Source organism: Mustelus asterias, chromosome 4 (genome assembly GCF_964213995.1).
Source record: "Mustelus asterias chromosome 4, sMusAst1.hap1.1, whole genome shotgun sequence".
NCBI classification, from domain to species: domain Eukaryota; kingdom Metazoa; phylum Chordata; class Chondrichthyes; order Carcharhiniformes; family Triakidae; genus Mustelus; species Mustelus asterias.
Window position 1 is genome coordinate 16,728,479 of NC_135804.1, and position 20,216 is coordinate 16,748,694.

The 20,216-nt window shown below is 45.5% G+C and overlaps 1 protein-coding gene across 3 annotated transcripts in view; it reads right to left on the reverse strand.

Annotated features, from left to right (window-relative positions):
- Positions 1-15,342, reverse strand: part of LOC144492509 (rifampicin phosphotransferase-like) — a 189,830-nt gene extending 174,488 nt beyond the window's left edge. For all 3 annotated transcript variants that reach the window (XM_078210601.1, XM_078210602.1, XM_078210600.1), the window contains exon 1: positions 14,897-15,342. In XM_078210601.1, the coding sequence (XP_078066727.1) occupies positions 14,897-15,241 (345 nt within the window). In that variant the 5' untranslated portion in view covers positions 15,242-15,342. The remainder of the gene's footprint in view (positions 1-14,896) is intronic.
- Between the last annotated feature and the right edge of the window lie 4,874 nt (positions 15,343-20,216).

Sequence of the window (20,216 nt, forward strand, 5' to 3'; positions counted from 1 at the left end):
TCAGGGATCTATGCACATGGACACCAAGATCACTCTGCTCATCCACACTACCAAGTATCTTACCATTAGCCCAGTATTCCTGTTATCCCTTCCAAAGTGAATCACCTCACACTTTTCCACATTAAACTCCATTTGCCACCTCTCGGCCCAGCTCTGCAGCTTATCTATGTCCCTCTGTAACCTGCAACATCCTTCCGCACTGTCCACAACTCCACCGAATTTAGTGTCATCTGCAAATTACTAACCCATCCTTCTACGCCCTCATCCAGGTCATTTATAAAAATGACAAACAGCAGTGGCCCCAAAACAGATCATTGCAGTACACCACTAGTAACTGAACTCTAGGATGAACATTTCCCATCAACCACCACCTTCTGTCTTCTTACAGCTCGCCAATTTCTGATCCAAACTGCTAAATCACCCTCAATCCCATGCCTCCGTATCTTCTGCAATAGCTTACCATGGGGAACCTTATCAAATGCTTTACTGAAATCCATATACACCACATCAACTGCTTTACCCTTATCCACCTCTTTGGTCACCTTCTCAAAGAACTCAATAAGGTTTGTGAGGCATGACCTACCTTCACAAAACCGTGTTGACTATCCCTAATCAAATTATTCCTTTCGAGATGCTTATAAATCCTATCACTTATAATCCTTTCTAAAACTTTGCCCACAACAGAAGTAAGGCTCACTGGTCTAGAATTACCAGGGCTGTCTCTACTCCCCTTCTTGAACAAGGGGGACAACATTTGCTATCCTCCAGTCTTCTGGCACTATTCCTGTAGACAATGACGACATAAAGATCAAAGCCAAAGGCTCTGCAATCTCCTCCCTAGCCTCCCAGAGAATCCTAGGATAAATTCCATCTGGCCCATGGGACTTATCTATTTTCACACTTTCCAGAATTGCTAACACCTCCTCCTTATGAACCTCAATCCCGTCTAGTCTAATAGCCTGTACCTCAGTATTCTTCTCGACAACATTGTCTTTTTCCTGTGTGAATACTGACGAAAAATATTCATTTAGCGCCTCTCCTATCTCTTCGGACTCCACGCACAACTTCCCACGACTGTCCTTGACTGGCCCTAATCTTACCCTAGTCATTCTTTTATTCCTGACATACCTATAGAAAGCTTTAGGGTTTTCCTTGATCCTACCTGCCAAAGATTTCTCATGTCCCCTCCAGGCTCTTCTTAGCTCTCTCTTTAGGTCCTTCCTGGCTAACTTGTAACTCTCAAGCACCCTAACTGAGCCTTCATGTCTCATCTTTACATAATTCTCCTTCTTCCTCTTCACAAGAGATTCAACTTTTTTAGAAAACCACGGTTCCCTCGCTCTACCACTTCCTCCCTGCCTGACAGGTACATACTTATCAAGGAAACGCAGGAGCTGTTCCTTGAACAAGCTCCACATTTCAATTGTGCCCATCCCCTGCAGCTTCCTTCCACATCCTATGCATCCTAAATCAAGTTCTGACCAATGAAACCAAGCATGCTGAATGCCTTCTTCACCACTCTGTGCACCTGTGACTCCACTTTCAAGGAGCTATGAACATGTACCCCTAGATCTCTTTGTTCTGTAACTCTCCCCAACGCCCTACCATTAACTGAGTAAGTCCTGCCCTGGTTCAATCTACCAAAATGCATCACTTCGCATTCACCTAAACTAAATTCCATCTGCCATTCGTCAGCCCACTGGCCCAATTGATCCAGATCCCATTGCAATCGGAGATAACTTTCTTCACTGTCCACTATGCCACCAATTTTGATGTCATCTGCAAACTTACTAACCATGCCTCATATATTCTCATCCAAATCATTAATATAAATTACAAATAACAGTGAACCCAGCACTGATCCCTGAGGCACACCGCTGGTCACAGACCTCCAGTTTGAAAAACAACTCTCTACAACCACCCTCCGGATTCTGTCATCAAGCCAATTTTGTGTCCATTTGGCTACCTCACCCTGGATGCCGAGAGATTTAACTTTATGCAACAACCTACCATGCGTATTATGTAACAAGCAGATGGTTTTAATAACTCCAACAGAAATTTGCTTGCGGACAGAAAGGGAAGATAGACAAAACACATTTAATAAATTGCCACACAAAAGGTTATGACACAAGATAAAATCTTCTGCTGTTGGGGTGATGTACTAGTCAGGTAAAGTCACCGTAGTCCCAGTTGACCATAGGCTGGTGGTGATTTAACCTGAGGATCGCCAGACCTCAGGCGAGGGACAAGGTTGAGAAGGCAGGGCCTTCACGGATAACCTCAGCTGGTACAGCCAACTGAGCTAAACAATCCCGCAACTTATTCGTATGGATAGAGGATTAACCAACAGGAAACAGAGAGTCAGAATATATGAATCATTTTCATGTTGACAGGCTGTAACTAGTGCAGAACCACAGAAACCTCAACTACTTAATAACTTAAATGAAGTGATTGAGTGTACTGTAACCAATTTTGCTGATGATACGTAACTAGGTAGCAAAGCAAGTTGTGAGGAGGATACGGTGGGGCGGCACGGTAGCGCAGTGGTTAGCACTGCTGCTTCACAGCTCCAGGGTCCCGGGTTCGATTCTCGGCTCGGGTCACTGTCTGTGTGGAGTTTGCACGTTCTCCTCGTGTCTGCGTGGGTTTCCTCCGGGTGCTCCGGTTTCCTCCCACAGTCCAAAGATGTGCAGGTTAGGTTGATTGACCAGGTTAAAAATTGCCCCTTAGAATCCTAAAATGCGTAGGTTAGAGAGATTAGCAGGTAAATATGTGGGGGTAGGGCCTGGGTGGGATTGTGGTCGGTGCAGACTCGATGGGCCGAATGGCCTCCTTCTGCACTGTAGGGTTTCTATGATTTCTATGATACAAAGAGTCTGAAAAGGGATATAGATGGGTTAAGTGAGTGGGCAAAAAGTTGGCTAAGGTAAGAAAATGTGAGGTTGACCACTTCAACAGAAAGAATAGAAAAGCAGACTATTATTTAAATGGAGCGAAACTATAGAATATCACTGCACAGAAGGATCTAGGAACTGTGCATGAATCATAAAAGTCAGCATACAGGAACAACAAGAAATTAGGAAGGCAAATGGAATGTTGGTATTTATTGCGAGTGGGTGGAGTATAAAAGTATTTTCTTAGGTTTCATTACAATTGTACAAGGTATTTTGTGAAACAACATCTAGAGTACTGTGCACGGTTTTGGTCTATCTACTTAAGAAGAGACACAGTTGCATTGGAAGCAGTTCAGAAAAGGCTCACCAAACTGATTCCTGAGATAGGAGAAATGGTTGAGGATGTGAGTTGATATGAGGAAAGGTTGACCCTATACTGACTGGAGTTTAGAAGAATTGAGAGGTGATCTTATTAAAACATATATGATGCTGGAGGGTGCTTCTCACATTGTAGATCCTGGGAAGATGTTTCCTCCAATGGGAATCTAGAACTAGGAGACACAGTTTCAAAATAAGGGCTGAATTTTCCAGTTCCTCCAAAGTCAATGGTTCGTCACATCCACCATGGAGGAACCTGCCGCAACGGGGCTGGAAAATCCCTACCAATGGTTCGAGGTGAGGAGGAATATACTTTATTATTCAGAGTAAAATGATGTGATAGTTAGAACAAATGAAACAGTAGCCAACTCAGATCACCTGATCCCTCAAACATGCTCTGCCATTCAATCAGATCACGACTGAACTTCTAAAGATCAAAGATAAAAGAGGATTGCGACAACAGCGCAGTTTTACTTGTGGGAGATAAAAACAAGATGAAGGCCTGGATTCTCTGATCTTGTTCGCCCCGCCGCTGTGGACAGCGAGAATGAAACATGTGGCGCTCAGCCAAATCTCCATTCACGGCAGCGGGACCGGAGAATCCCAGCCGCTGGCGAGATTGGAGAATTCCAGCCTGAATCTATAGATAGATCAGGGAGATGCAGAAGAATAACACAGAATATGGAACACAGAAACTCTCTGTTCTGATGTTTTACACTCCACAGGAGCTTCCTGACATTCAATCTGTATTGTGTAGTTTCACTTTGAAGCATTTAAGCTATTTGCCTCAAGCATTTCCTGTGGTTAGGTCATTTCCAAACCAATCGCCTGAAAAAAAGACTTGTCTTTATCTCATATTGGATTTATTATTAGCTATTCCGATTTGGATTCCACCACAATGAGATCATTATATTCTGAGTATCCCATTCAGAATTTTAGAGCTTTATCAGAATTCCTCTAAACCTAAAAATGTCATTTCTTTAATCTTTTCCATGATCTTCAACCTCTCAATTCTGATACCATACAGCTTCTTGGTATGGCTAAAGCTCTGCCCAAGACCGAAAGAAACTACAAAAGGTCGTGAATGTAGCCCAATCTATCACGCAAACCAGACTCCCATCCATTGACTCTGTCTACACTTCCCGCTGCCTTGGAAAAACAGCCAGCATAATTAAGGATCCCATGCACCCCGGTCATTCTCTCTTCCACCTTCTTCCATCGGGAAAAAGATACAAAAGTCTGAGGTCATGTACCAACCGACTCAAGAACAGCTTCTTCCCTGCTGTCATCAGACTTTTGAATGGACCTATCTTACATTAAGTAGATCTTTCTCTACACTCTAGCTATGACTGTAACACTACATTCTGTGCTCTTTCATTTCCTTCTCTATGAACGGTATGCTGTCTGTATAGCATGCAAGAAACAATATTTTTCACTGTATGCTAATACATGTGACAATAATGAATCAAATTAAATCAAATCAAATCAATCTATTTGTACTGCCAACAGTCTGTTACTATAGTATAGAGACAAGAGTTGGAAATGTTCCTGTTATCTGGCAGAGTGGGACAACGAGAAGGAAGAGCAGCATTAAAGCCGCCGGCACGAACGATGACTTTCTCCACCATATCATTGGGCACACTGGGAAAAAAATGGCAAGGGGTGGGTGCCACAACATCACGTTGGTGAGGCACGCTCTGAATCGCTTCTCGGCCTTTTGGCTAGGATCAAGTGTGGTATGGTCGGCAGCCCATGGTCGGCCGCGCTTGGTTCAGGTCATTAGGTTACGCTGAGGCTTCACATGTTTCATATGAAGCAATTTTTAAAAGCGGCATCTCGGCCTTTTGGCTAAGATGCAACCATATGGGCTCAAGTCTTGGAGGAGGAACCTCCCCCTTCTCCAATCAGCTTGGCTCATGTAGATCAGGCCCAGGACAGGGTGGTTTGGTCGCTCGCCCTGTCTTGTCAGCCTGGATCTGAAATGTCTCAACTGGTTGAGACTCTGAATTGGATTTGATTTGATTGAATTGGAAAAGAATTTTAAAAAATGAGCCCGCCCCACCGGCAACTTAACTTTTTAAAGATTGGGGCGCCATTCTAAAGGTCGCCCCGGTGCACAAAAGTTCACATGGAAACCCTGCCCAGGCACTGCCTGGGCACTGCCCCAAGGATAACCCTCTCTCCTCAGCAATGCACTCACCGGCATGGTGGCACAGTGGTTAGCACTACTATCTCACAGCACAAGAGACCCTGGTTCAATTCCAGCCTTGGGTCACTGTCTATGCGGAGTCTGCATGTTCACCCCATGTCTGCATAAGCTTCCTCCGGTTGCTCTAGTTTCCTCCCACAATCCAAGATTTGCAGGTAAGGTTGAGTGGCCATCCTAAATTGCCCTATAGTATCAGTGGGGTTTGCAAGATAAATTCATGGGTTTACAGGGATTGGGCTGGGGTGGGATTGTTGTCGGTGCAGGCTCGATGGGCTGACTGGCCTCCTTCTGCACTGTAGGGATTCTATGATTCTACCTGAGCTCCTCTGGTAGGTCTGTCCACCAAATGCATGCCATGGCAGATCAACCTGTGCGCTATTCCGTTTTTTATTTTCTGAAAATGAGGGCGATTGTTCTTTTCTCTGCTGCCAGAGTTCATTTCCTCAGGTTTATAAAGAACAAAGAAAATTACAGCCCAGGAACAGGCCCTTCGGCCCTCCAAGCCTGCACCGACCGTGCTGCCCGACTTAACTAAAACCACCTACCCTTCCGGGGGCCAGATCTCTTTATTCCCATCCTATTCATGTACTTGTCAAGATGCCCCTTAAAAGTCACGACTGTATCCGCTTCCACTACCTCCCCCGGCAACGAGTTGCAGGCACTCTCTGTGTAAAACATCTGCCTCGTACATCTCCTGTAAACTTTGCCCCTCGCACTTTAAACCTGTGCCCCCTAGTAATTGACTTTTCCACCCTGGGAAAATGCTTCTGACTTTCCACTCTGTCCATGCCTCTCATAATCTTGTAGACTTCTATCAGGTCTCCCCTCAACCTCCGTCGCTCCAGTGAGAACAAACCAAGTTTCTCCAACCTCTCCTCATAGTTAATGCCCTCCATACCAGGCAACATCCTGGTAAATCTTTTCTGTACCCTCTCCAAAGCCTCCACATCCTTCTGGTAATGTGGCGACCAGAATTGAACACTATATTCCAAGTGCAGCCTAACTAAGGTTCTATAAAGCTGCAACATGACTTGCCAATTTTTAAACTCAATACCCCAGCCAATGAAGGCAAGCATGCCGATTGTTTTCTTGACTACCTTCTCCACCTGCATTGCCACTTTTAGTGACCTATGTACCTGTACACCCAGATCCCTTTGCCTATCAATACTCTTAAGGGTTCTGCCATTTACTGTACATTTCCTACCTGTATTAGACCTTCCAAAATTATCTCACATTTGTATATATTTTAAAGTTTATTTGCCACTTAAAACTGCTCACTCTGCTAGTTTGGTATGACTTTCTTGTATGATATCCCATTCTTTCACAGCAACACATTCATCCTAGTTTGGTATTACCTACAAATTTTGATAGAGTCATTTGCTCCAAAGTTTTTTTATTCATTCATATGACGTAAGTATGGCTGGCGAGGCTAACATTTATTGCCCATCCCTAATTGCCCTTGAACCACTGCACTCCATGTGGTGTAGGTACAGCCACAGTGCTGTCAGGAAGGGAGTTCCAGGATTTTGACCCAGCAACTGCTAAGGAATGGTGATATATTACCAAGTCAGGATGGTGAGTGTTTTGGAGGGGAACCTCCAGGTGGTAGTGTTCCAATGTGTCTGCTGCCTTTGTCCTTCTAGATGGTAGCATGTGTCAGTTTAGAAGATGCTCTCTCAGAAGCCTTGGTGAATTCCTGCAGTGCATCCTGTGGATGGTACAAACTGTTGCAACTGTACATTGGTGATAGTGGGAGGGAATGTTTGTGGATAGGATGCCAATCACGTGGCTGTTTTATCCCGGATGGTGTCAAGCTTCTTGGGAGTTGTTGGAGCTGCGCTCATCCAGGCAGTTGGAGAGCATTCCATTGCAGTTCTGACTTGTGCCTTGTAGATAGTGGACAGGCTTTGGGGAGTGAGGAGATGAGTTACATCCTGCAAAGTTCCCAACTCCTGATCAGTTCTTGTAACCACAGTATTCATGCGGCTAGTCTAGAATAGCTTCCGGTCAAGGCTAACCCCAAGGATGTTGATAGCGGGGGGATTCAATGACCATAAAGCCATTGAATGTCAAGGGACGATGGTTATATTCTCTCTTGTTGGAAATGGTCATTACCTGGCACTTGTGTGGCACGAATTTACTTGCTGCTTGTCAGTAAAGCCTGGATATTGTCCAGGGCTTGTTGCATTTGGACATGGACTGTTCCAGTACCTGAGGAGTCATGAATAGTGCTGAACGTTCATCAGCAAACATCCCCACTTCTGGCCTTATCTTGGAAGGAAAGCCATTGATGAAGCAGTTGAGGCTGGTTGGGCCTAGGACATCATTCTGAAGAACTCCTGCAGTCATGTCCTAGAACTGAGATGATTGACCTCCAACGATCAATAATCATCATCTGGGTGATGAGAAAAGAAGTGGAAGCAGGCCACACAGATTTCAGGAAGGATGATCATGCTCAACAAAACTGGTGAAGTTCTTTGAAAACTCTTAGGAAGTACGACTGAAGTGATTATTAGAGAAGATTAAAGTGAACGGAGATAGGACATTGAATGAAAAACTAATAAAATGGTTGGAAACAGGAACTTTCCAGGATTGTTAAGTGGGTAGTGGTGTTCCACAGTGTTCTACTGCAGTTCACAGTGTACAATAATGAGTTGAACATAGGGTTGGAAGGAATGTTGTCCAATTTTGCATAAATAATGAAATACAAGATATAGCAAAGAATTCCAAAGATCAGAGGAAGCTGCAAGGGTACATAATTAGAACTCAATGTCATTAAATGTGTTACATTTAATTTAAAGTACTTTGGAGTCGGCTGGATAATGTATAAGGGCAGAAGGATTTGCAGGTTCAGGTTCACAAGACATTAACAATGGATATATCCCTGCATAGAATTATCCAATAGAATTTCAACGCTTGTCAAACCTATAAAAAATATGGTGATCTGATTGTCCCCGATACAAAATATATGCAATGATAAGAAAACAAATGCACAATTTTTTGAAAATAGCTTTGAGGTTTTAAACCGTCAGCAATCAAAACCCAAACCTAGGAGGGCCTATTCAAAAGGGTCTTGCAATCCAAATGTTCTGGAAAGCAAGCTTATTATATATTTTCTCAAAGGGTGGTGACATGGTCACCTTCTGACCAACACGGTGAAACAGTGGTTAGCACTGCTGCCTACAGCGCCAGGGACCTGGGTTCAATTCCCAGCTTGGGTCACTGTCTGTGCGGAGTCTGCATGTGCTCCCCGTGTCTACGTGGGTTTCCTCCGTGTGCTCCGGCTTCCTCTCACAGTCTGAAAGATCTGCTAGTTAGGTGCATTGGCTATGCTAAATTCTCCCTCAGTGTATCCGAACAGGTGCCGGAGTGTGGCGACTAGGGGATTTTCGCAGTAACTTCATTGCAGTGTTAATGTAAGCCTACTTGTGACACTAATAAATAAACTTAAATTTGAAGTGACTCCTGTCTTACAGCAAAGTGGCTGGTTCTTCCTTGCTCATTAAGGGACAGATGACAAATAGCGGTCTTCTGAGGCTACCTATACTCATACCCATCGCTGCAACTTTCAGTATTATGTGACTTGAAAATGAAGAGAATCGTGTCCCCACATGCCTGTCATCGAGTCGCTATGTGACGAGTATCTTGGACAACAACGTCTTCGCAAAAAACAATTGAAATACTGGAGTTTATGGCCAGGGGCGCAAAATATGAAAACAAAATGTAAATCTCAATCAATATAAAAGTAAGACAACATTTGGACTAGAATCACAGAATCAAAGAATTTGGCTCATCAAGTCTGTGCCGATGCAAGAAATGCCCTGACCTGCCCACCGAAACCCACTTGCCAGCACTTAGCCTCGAATGTTATGGCGTGCCAAGTACTCATCCAGGTACTATTTAAAGGATGTGAGGCAACCCGCCTCTACCACCCTCCCAGGCAGCGCATTCCAGACCGTCACCACCCTCTGGGTGAAAAAGTTTTTCCTCAAATCTCCCCTAAACCTCCCACTCCTCACTTTTATTTTGTGTCCCCTCGTAACTTACCCTTCAACTAAGGGGAACAGCTGCTCCCTATCCACCCTGTCCATGCCCCTCATAATCTTGAACACATCAATCAGGTCGCATCCTCAGTCTTCTCTACTCCAACGAAAACAACCCAAACCTATCCAACCTGTCTTTACAACTTAAATTATGACTACTCCCTACAGTTCATGGCTCCAAACTTTATGAATGATATTGAGTCAAAGGAGAGGTTATAAAGCAGATTCATTGTCTAAGGAGATAGAGTGTGAAGAAAAAATGGTGGTTACAACAGAGTAACTGAAGAGAGCCTGACCTGCTGAGTGTTTCCAGTATTTTCCAAGATTAAAGAATTGATGTGATAGGCTTTAAGATTAAGAAAAGTTTCCACGGACTAAATAAAAGCAGGCTGTTTCGAATAGTTGAGCAGCCTCAGATGAACAAGACATAGATGCAAGATTAAACAGAAGAGATATATAACAGAGAGCAGAAGAAACATTCTTCATTGGACAGATGATTGTGGAATGCATGACTGGAGCTTGTGACTGGAGGCAAGTCCATACCAATGAATGAGATAGAGTCATAGAGTCATAGATATTTACAGCATGGAAACAGGCCATTCAGCCCAACTTGTCCATGCTGCTTTTTTTTGACCACAAAGCTAGTCCCAATTGCCCACGTTTTGCCCATATCCCTCTATATCCATCTTACTCATGTAACTGTCTAAATACTTTTTAAAAGACAAAATTGTATCCACCTCTACTACTACCTCTGTTCCAGACACTCACCACCCTCTGTGTGAAAAAAATTGCCCCTCTGGACCCTTTTGTATCTCTCTCTCCCCTCTCACCTTAAACCTGGTAAATAGTCTCACAACACTAGGTTAAAGTCCAACAGGTTTATTTAGTTGCACGAGCTTTTGGAGCGCCAAAAGCTCATGCTACCAAATAAACCTGTTAGATTTTAATCTGGTGTTGTGAGACTACTTACTGTGCCTACCCCAGTCCAACGCCAGCAACTCCACACCTTAAACGTATGCTCTCTAGATTTAGACTCCCCTATCTTTGGGAAAGGATGTTGACTACCTACCTTATCTATGCTCCTCATTATTTTATAGACCTCTATAAGATCACCCCTAAGCCTCCTACGCTCCAGGCAAAAACATCCCAGTCTATCCAGCCTCTCCTCTTAACTCAACCATCAAGTCCCGGTAGCATCCTAGTAAATCTTTTCTGCACTCTTTCTAGCTTAATGATATCCTTTCTATAATAGGGTCTATAAAATAATGAGGGGCACAGATCAGCTAGATAGTCAATATCTTTTCTAGAGGGCATAGGTTTAAGGTGAGCGGGAGAGATACAAAAGTGGGGCAATTTTTTCACACAGAGGGCGGTGAGTGTCTGGAACAAGCTGCCAGAGGTAGTAGTAGAGGCGGGTACAATGTAGTCTTTTAAAAAGCATTTAGATAGTTACATGGATAAGATGGGTATAGAGGGATATGGACCAAATGCAGGCAATTGGGATTAGTTTAGGGTTTTTTTAAAAAAGGGTAGCATGGACAAGTTGGGCCGAAGGGCCTGTTTCCATGCTGTAAACCTCTATGACTCTATGACCAGATAGATCAAAGAAAGGAGAATAAAGGATTTGGTAACATGGAAGAAATACAGGTTTAGGACTACTCCTTCCTTGATTGATAAACGTGATAAACTTGATGAAGGAGAATTCCTTGGGCTGAATGACTCATTTCTGTATTGGGTAGAAATAACAAAACCAATTGCAATGCAGAAATTAGTCATTCAGCCCAAGCAATTCTCCTTTATCAAGTTTATCATGTCAAATAAACAGATCACCCCTAAGCCTCCTACGCTCCAGGCAAAAAACATCCCAGTTAAATAGATCCCAGTTAGAACATCCCAGTTAAAATATCCTCGTTGAATATGTTTAAGACACAGGTAGATAAATTTCTGATCAATAAGGGAATTAAGGGTTATGGGGATCAGGCGGGTAAGAACTAAACCACTATCAGATCAGCCATGATCTTATTGAATGGCGGGGCAGGCTCGAGGGGCTAGATGGCCTACTCCTGCTCCTATTTCTTATGTACTTATGTAGATTCCAAATCATCGGAGCTAATTCCTTTCCTCTGTATAGCGTTAATTTCCTCTTTAACCAGCAATGTAACTCCACCACCTTTTCTTATTTGTCCGTTCTTCCCAAATATCGAATACTCCTGGATGTTCAATTCCCATTCCTGGTCACCCTGCAGCCATGTTTCCATAATCCCAACCATATCATCCCCGTTTACATCGATTTGCTCGACTAATTCATCCACTTTGTTGCGAATGCTCCAGATTGTCTCTTTAACATTACTGGTCCCATTCCCACTATTTTTCACTGTGGCCCTGTTTGATTCTGGTCCTTGATTTTTCTGCCTATGACTTTTCGTGTTCCCCTTTCGGTCTTTTGTTCTTGTCTTTGATTCTCCCTCCTCTGACTCCTTGCATAGGTTCCCATCCTCCTGCCATTTTAGTTTAAACCCTCCCCAACCACTCCAAATATTCCCCCTAGGACATCAATCCCAGTCCTGCCCAGGTGTAACCCGTCCAGTTTGTACAGGTCCCACTTCCCCCAGAACCAGTCCCAATGTCCCAGGAATTTGAAACCTTCCCGTTTACACGATCTTTCCAGCCATGTATTCATCTAATATATTCTGCTATTTCTACTCTGGCTAGCACATGGCACAGGTAGTAATCCTGAGATCACTACCTTTGAGGTCCTACTTTTCAACTTACTTCCCTAATTACTTATTGCCGACGGTATCTGCTCCACGCCAGAAATCAGCAGGGAGGCGTGGAAGTAATTTAAATATTACTTTAAATGCGATTTAAATATGATTAGCGGGCCCAGGATTGAAGTCTCCGCGCCCACTTGCCTCTCCCCTCACCCCCCGCCAGCGATCGGGCTGTTGGGGCGGCGGGGGCCGAGAGTCGGCGTCGCGGGGGTCCTAGGGCTGGCCGGCAATCGAGTTGGTCAGCAATTGGGAGACCGTCAATGCGGGGCCACTGCACATGCGCTGACCTCAGCACTGACAGGTCAGCACATGTGCAGTGGCCTGCCCCCTAGATTTTAATGGTATTCACCTCTGCAGTGCAGAGTGTGGGAGATTCTTCTCTGAACTCCCACTGAAAAAAACAGCGTGAATGACTCCAGTTTTCACGCAAATTCGGCACTTCGAATTGTTTTGGGAGAATTCCGGCCATTGTTTCCTTTGTAAGGTAACTCGTACTTTAAATTATAGCATATAAATGTGTCCTTTTTACCAGTCACACTTCACACTCTGCATGGAATTACAGATCATATCACAACAGCTCACAGTACTCTCAGTTTACATAGGTTGTTTCCCTTTCACTATCCCTGCTGGGAGACAGAAATATCTCTCACTGCAAGGGTTACAGTGTAGACTTCTTCCTCTAGTCTCAAGCTGGGCAATTCTTCCAGCCTCCTTTAACTCCTCACAAACTCGGTCTTCAATCTGAGCTAAAGCTACCAGCCGCATTCTTCATGGTGAAAAATGGAGTCAGCATCTTCTCTGCTTTCAGGTGCAGACCTGGTTAATTCTTGTTTTCTTGACCCAAATTGGCTGCAGGCCACACAAGACAAATCTGCACCTACTATCTGTGATATTCCTGGGTTTAAAGGAAAGCTTGTACCCTGATCTCAAAATGGTTTCCTCTATCCTACTCCCCAAGGGTGCCCTGGATCCTACCTTCTTTACATCTTACAAGTAAAAAGACAGTTTATAGCACAGCAGTTTACAACTTAATATCTATTACTCCTTTCTAGGACTTTGGGAGACACAGGATGGGATTTTCCAGCCACTCCCACTTCTTAGATCTCTTGGTCCCACCAAAGGTCAATGGACTTTTGACAGGGCCATCGAATCTCCTGCGGTGGGTTCCACCATCACAAGGCGGGAACCTCAAAGTCTATCCAGCCTCGGGTCACAGTCTGGAACGTGTCGAGTCTACCCGTTCTCCCCGTGTCTGCGTTGGTTTCCTTTGGGTGCTCTGGTTTTCTCCCACAATCCAAAGATGTGCACGTTAGGTGGATTGGTCATGCTAAATTGCCCCTTAGTGTCCCACAGTCCAAAAATGTGTAAGTTAGGGGAATTAGTGGGGTAAATACGTGGGGTTATGGGGTGGATGGGATGCTCTGTCAGAGAGCAGACTGAATGGGCCAAATGGCCTCTTTCTGCATTGTAGGGTGTCTATGATTTTATGATCCTTGTAGACGTGAACTACTGTCATTGTTTCCAAACAGAAACACCTTGCATCTCCCTGTTAACAAAACAGTTAGAGTCATCCTCTGATCTCTGTCAATTAGACCACCCAGCAGGTGGATTCCAGCTCCCCTATATTTGACACTACAGTTCCAAAATAATCTTATAAACCTAAAAATACCATATTGAAACAATTTTGGCATGGTGGCACAGTGGTTAGCACTGCTGCCTCATAGCACCAGGGACCCAGGTTCGATTCCTGACTTGGGTCACTGCCTGTGTGGAGCCTGCACATTCTCCCCATGTCTGCGTGGTTCTCCCCGTGTTTCCTCCGGGTGCTCTGGTTTCCTCCCACATTCCAAAGATGTGCGGGTTAGGTGGATTGGCCATGCTAAATTGTCCCTTAGTATCAGGGGGACTAGCTAGGGTAAATGCATGGGGTTCTGGGTGTGATTGTGGCCAGTGCAGACTCTATAGGCCACATGGCCTCCTTCTGCACTGTAGGAATTCTATGATTTATAATCTCATGAACATATTTTTAACGATAGCCAGCTACAAATCCAAAGCAATCAGGGAACTGGCCGACAGACTGGCGATCAGAGTCCCAGATTGGCGGCTGCACAGGACCCTTGAGATTACCACTCAGAGACCAAATGTCTCTCTGAAACTTAATTCCTGCCAGCGTTCTCTGACTCTTCCAGCCCGGTGAGTTTACCCTTCTGCACTTTTACAATACGTGAGCACTTCAAATTCGAAACAGATTGTCTATCAGCGGAGTTGCTTGCTGCAATATTTACAGTTAAAGTTCCTTTGACACTCAGCCCAAACACAGACACGCACACATATTCCTTTACTCCCAAATGTTGATTGTCTGCACTTTCCTACCCCACACCTTTAACATTTGCACCATCAATGTTGTGGATACATTTTTTTTACTCCAAAGAATTGGCAGGGAGAACACAGGCAAACAAGAAACATGCTATGGATTTTAAAAGGGGTGGATGGGCTAAGAGTGAATGAGAGAGATTGGGAGAGGGGATGTTGACAGGAGGAGTAATGAAGGGTGTGTTATTTTCAATATGTTATTAGGGAGTAAGGACAATTGCAACTTACATGAGGGTGCTCCATTAACTTTTGTACACGCTCCATCTCTTCTGCAGAAGATCGGGAACTTTTACCAAGTCCCCCTGGAGTCTTCATTCCCCCGGTTTCGGGCTTCAGATCCTTCTTCCTGCACCCCAGCCCCATCCTCTGTCTGTCCGCCTCATGCCCGGTGACTGCACCCCTCTCTCGGAAGAGGCGATAACGGTAAATGCAGACCACCAGCAGTTTCTTCAAGGTGTAAAAGCGCCCTGGCACCGCGTATCTCCCGTTCAGCGGCTCGGGATCACCCCGCAGGAGGCTGCTCACAATGTAGATGCAGAGGAAAGCCACCAGGATCGATCCCAGCAAGAGCATTCTCACTCCTGCAAGATTGCAGCAACCACTCAACCCAGCACTGTGTCTGCAACTGCATCCAATAGGTCTCACCGCCAATCATCAGGTGCGCAAGCAGTGGGTGTTCCGTAGAAACTTACAAGTCCCTCCCTAGAATGTGGATTGGAGTCAATAAATAGTTGTCAGTGAAAAAAGAATCCCGACGTTGTGTGCCTACGGTAAAAAGTTTATTAATGTCACAAGTAAGCTGCAATGAAGCTACTGTGAAAATCCCACACTCCAGCACCTGTTTGGGTACACTGGGGAAGAATTTAGCATGGCCCATGCATCTCACCAGCACCTCTTTCAGACTGTGGGAGGAAACCGGACAGAAACTCACCCAGATACGGGGAGAACGTGTAGACGCTGCACAGACAGTGACTCAAGCCGGAATCGAACCTGGGTCCCTGGAGCTTTGAGGCAACAGTGCTAACGACCGTGCCACCATGCCACCCTATATCATAGAATCCCAGAATCCCTACAGCGCTGAAGGGGCCATTTGGCCCATTGAGTCTGCACTGGCTCTCTGATAGTGTCTTACCCAGACCCTCTCCCTGTCCTATTCCCATAACCCCACACATTTACCACGGCTAATCCACTTGACCTGCACAACTTTGGAGTGTGAGGGGAAACCGGAGCCCCCGGAGGAAACCCACGCAGACATGGGGAGAATGTGCAGACTCCACACAGACAGTAACCCAAGGCCAGAATTGAACCCGGGTCCCTGGCGCTGTGAGGGTAGCAGTGTAACCACTATGCCACCTTGCCACAACACATATAGAGGGGAGAATCTCACTGGCTTGTCCCACAGGTCAGTCGGTGTGACGAGCCAGTAAGATCAGGTGAGAGTCGTACCTGGATTCTCACCTCTTGCAATCTTAACGGTGTTTTGCTGGTGAAATCGGCTGAAGGGCACTAAGCCGATTTCAATATTAATTACATCATTAGCATGTCATTAGTGAGTTCCAAGTGCTATCATCAGGGCTCACTTGTCCTTCCCTTCTCGCCAATCAAGGTCCTCACTGGTGAGGATCACACATGGTCCCCGCCAATGGGGATCAGAGGTGATGGCCTAGCCAGTAGGAACAGAGGCCATTGAAGCCCCCTGGGTCATCAGGAGCAGGGCTGAGCAGTGCCAGCCTGGCACCTTGGCAGTGTCCACCATGCATCCTGTCACTGCCCACTGGGCACCCTGTCACTGCCCACTGGGCATTCTGTCACTGCCCACTGGGCAATGCTGAGGGGACAGGGCCTGAGAAGGCACAGGGAGTGATCAGTGGCAGGTTCTGATGTCCATGGAGGTGGGGGGGGTGTGACAGAGATTTCCCAGTATACTGGAGGATTGGGGTACCTGCACAATGGCACCCATGGAGCTCAGCAGCCACCTTTATTGGTGAGATTAGGCTCCATCCCTCCCCCTACTGGCAAGAATCACATCCTGGCACCTTTTTTGCTTTTTTAACTTGCTCAAAAAACGACTTTGGAACTCTCTCGGTTTCTTGCTCACTCAGCACTTAGAATATTTTTCATAAAATTCCACCCTAGAATGTGTTGTATATACAAAAATACACACATTTCCACATATGTTGTATACATTATTCACTGGTACATATTTTGTGCATTTACATGTTTATTCTTCTACGCAATAAGAAGTCACTGGCAATCCCAATATTTATTGCCCATCCCCAATTGCCTTTGACCTGAATGACCTGCTGGGCCATTTCAGAGGGCAGTTAAGAGTCAACCACATTATAGACCAGTTAAGGACAGCAGATTTCCTCCCCCAAAGGGGCATTAGTGAACCAGATGGGTTTTTAAATGACAAATTGTCATGTGTCATAGTGGCCATGACTAAGGCTAACATTACATACCAGATTAGTGGGATTTGAACCCCTATCCTCAGAACATATCCCAGGACTTCTAGATTACAAAATCCAGTGACATTACCACTGTGCTACATCTCCCGCATGTGTAGGTGTATGTGTGCGTGTATGTGTGTGTGCATGTATGTGTGTGTGTGTATGTGTGTGTACGTGCTTGTGAGATAAATCCTGAAATGTTTTTATGGGTATTCCTCAATCTTCGCCTGTCCGTTGTTTTGAACCTACAATAATAAGTGAGGCAGAAGCTTTGGGTGAGTCTCTCACCTGCTGGTTTGAAGGAGGGCAGCGTGTGGTCAGCCTACCACGTACCCACCCACCCCTACCTGTCTCTGATTACACATGAATGTCTTTTTTAACCCACCTAAGGACCTCACCCTGCCCCGGCCTCTATTACTGACTGAAGGGGGAAGCCCATGCCAGCGTGGGTAGCCCGGCAGCTTCTATTGCATCAGTTGGGGGTGGGGCAGAACCACCATTGGAGGCACCCACTGCCCTCAAGGTCATAACCTCATACCCTTCAACCCTCTCATCATCCCTCTCACTCCCCTTGCTGGAGCCTGATAACCAGATCCTACTCGATACGTCAGATTTACCTGAAGTCCAGCCTCCATAACCTCCTCTTCTTCTGGACTGCCTGTAGCCCCAACAGTGGCCACCATTCGAACCTGGCACTGTTGAGACTGCAGAACCACTGGCCAATCAGATTGTCCGGCAGCTCTGGAAGGTAGAATTTCCTCCCCAGAAGCCTCGACCTCAGACAGTTAACGCCTTGAGGAGCATTACATAACTGCAGGGCAAGATGGGTGGGCATGAATTCCCCATCAACTCTTCAGGTGGTGAGGTGGAAAACGCCACCATCTGAAAAATCCTGCTCTTGGAAACTTTTCCTTTGTTTTGTGAAAGTCTGAAGAGCTCAGCCTTTGGGAAGGAAAACATTTGATAAGCTCCAATTTCAGGAGCAGGGATCTTGATGTGTAATTACCCCATGGCTGATCCCATTGAGGTTGCAGCATGTAAACCTCCTGCTGTCTGCCTCATTAACATGATTGTAGTGTCCATTCCAGTACAAAACACATTGTTTATTGGCTGTGCACTCAGCAGCGGGCCCAGTAGCATGTGTGGTTATCATGACACACACTGTCAAACTTTTAAAGGTAGTCTCTACTTCACTTAAAGGGGACCTGCGTTCAGACAGAGGGGTTTCTATAGTGGTCTCAGCAAGGCTTCCATGAAAGGTGAAAGACAGTAAATGCAGCAACGGGAGAAAGAGAAGGCCTCCAGGTTTTGGCAATAGCACTGGAGACCTTACGGATGGAGATGCAAAGGAGAAAAGATGCCAACATGGTCCCTAAACAAACAGTGAAATCATTTGCAGATTGAGAACCAAGCATGGTAAAGGAGCAAGCTTTGCCAAGACTCTTTAACTGAATCGCAACATTGAGATCCTGCCTCCCAGAACAATCAGTGTGTGGATAGGGGTTGTGAGTTGGTACACTGATTACGTGGACTCATTAAGTGAACCCATAGCATAAATTACGAGGAGCTCACCTTCACCTGAGATGGTCTTGTGGTCTAATGGGTGGTGTCCCTATTTCTGAGCCAGAAGCTTTGGGCTTGAATCCCACTTCAGTACTTAATGATCAAGGAAGGTGCATTCGTAACATGGCCAACAGGTTTGGTTTAAATATCAACTTGCAAAATCCTTCCAACAGGCCAATGGCAGACAGTAAGAGCGGGAGAGACACCTGGTTCAGCCATGTTTGATGTGGAGTGACGCAACCCTTCACAGTAATCTACCCTCTAACAGTTTACTGGTGTCACTGAGGTGCTGCTCTGGGGAGCGGCAATGCCATGTGATGGGCGAATCTGCTGTTGTTTTAAACCCAAACCAGACCTCCAAATTTTATTACAGTCCTAGCAAGACTCTCCACCAAATTTGTTTTGGTCAGGAACTCATAAGTTTTGTTTTAAAATGGATTATTTCCAGTTCGTCACTACGTGAATGTATTCCAAGATTCCATAGTTCTAGACAACCAGAATAAATATTTCTGTAAGTAAGTTAACAGAACAGACAAGCAATACCATTTATCTTATACAGCTTAACATGAGGTAAACATGAATTAACAGACAAACTGTGGTGGAACACAATACAAACACCATATGAAGTAACAAGCACAGCCAAGTCAGCAACCCACACAGACGTCAATGAGTTGCAAAAGGTCTTTAAAACTTTGTCTTCCCCCCAAGGAATTTCAGCTCCGCTTTTCCAAAGATCCAGGGGGTATTTTTCCATCCTCCGCCCACCACAGGAATCATAGCGGGGGTGAGGGCGGGGGGGGGAGGGGGGTAAACAATACAAAGGTCTGTTGACCTCCAGTGGGATTTTCCGGTTTTGGGGCAAGCGTGGCCAGAAATTCCCATCCCCAGTCTCTGACCTCCATCAAAAGCCTGTGCCAACTCAAACAGCCCCAAGAACTGCTTGCCTCTCAGTTGCTCAATCTCTTTCTCAGAGACCGCATCCCATTGGATTCAGAAGGTGGCGCCCCAACACCTAATTTCTGTCATGGTTCCAGCTCACCAACTACCCTGAGCAGATCGTCACCTTGCCTGGGCTTTCCTTTGCCCCAGCAGCCAGCTTCATGCTGACATTTTGATCTCTGGGTGATTTAGCGTATGATCCCGAAGTCGGGACCGGCAGGCAGGCCAGGTTTCGCCAAACCCGGTTTTTGGCCAACGCCTTATTCTCCGGGCCATCGCATTTCTTGCTAGCAGCTAGCAACCCCGGAGAATTCCCGCCTCAATCTTAGATCTGGACAACCTTGGGAACCAAGGTGTTGGCTTCTGAATTTTTTTTGATTCATCCATGGGGTGTGGGTGTGAGTGGCTAGGCCAGCATTCATTGTCCATCCCTAACCATCCATGAGAAGGTGGTGGTGAGCTACTTTCTTGAACCACTACAGTCCAGTTTGCCTCTTTGGCAGGAGTAGGCCATTTGGTCCTTTGAGCCTGCACCACCATTCAATATGATCATGGCATAAGAAAATAAGAATTAGGAGCAGGAATAGGCCATCTGA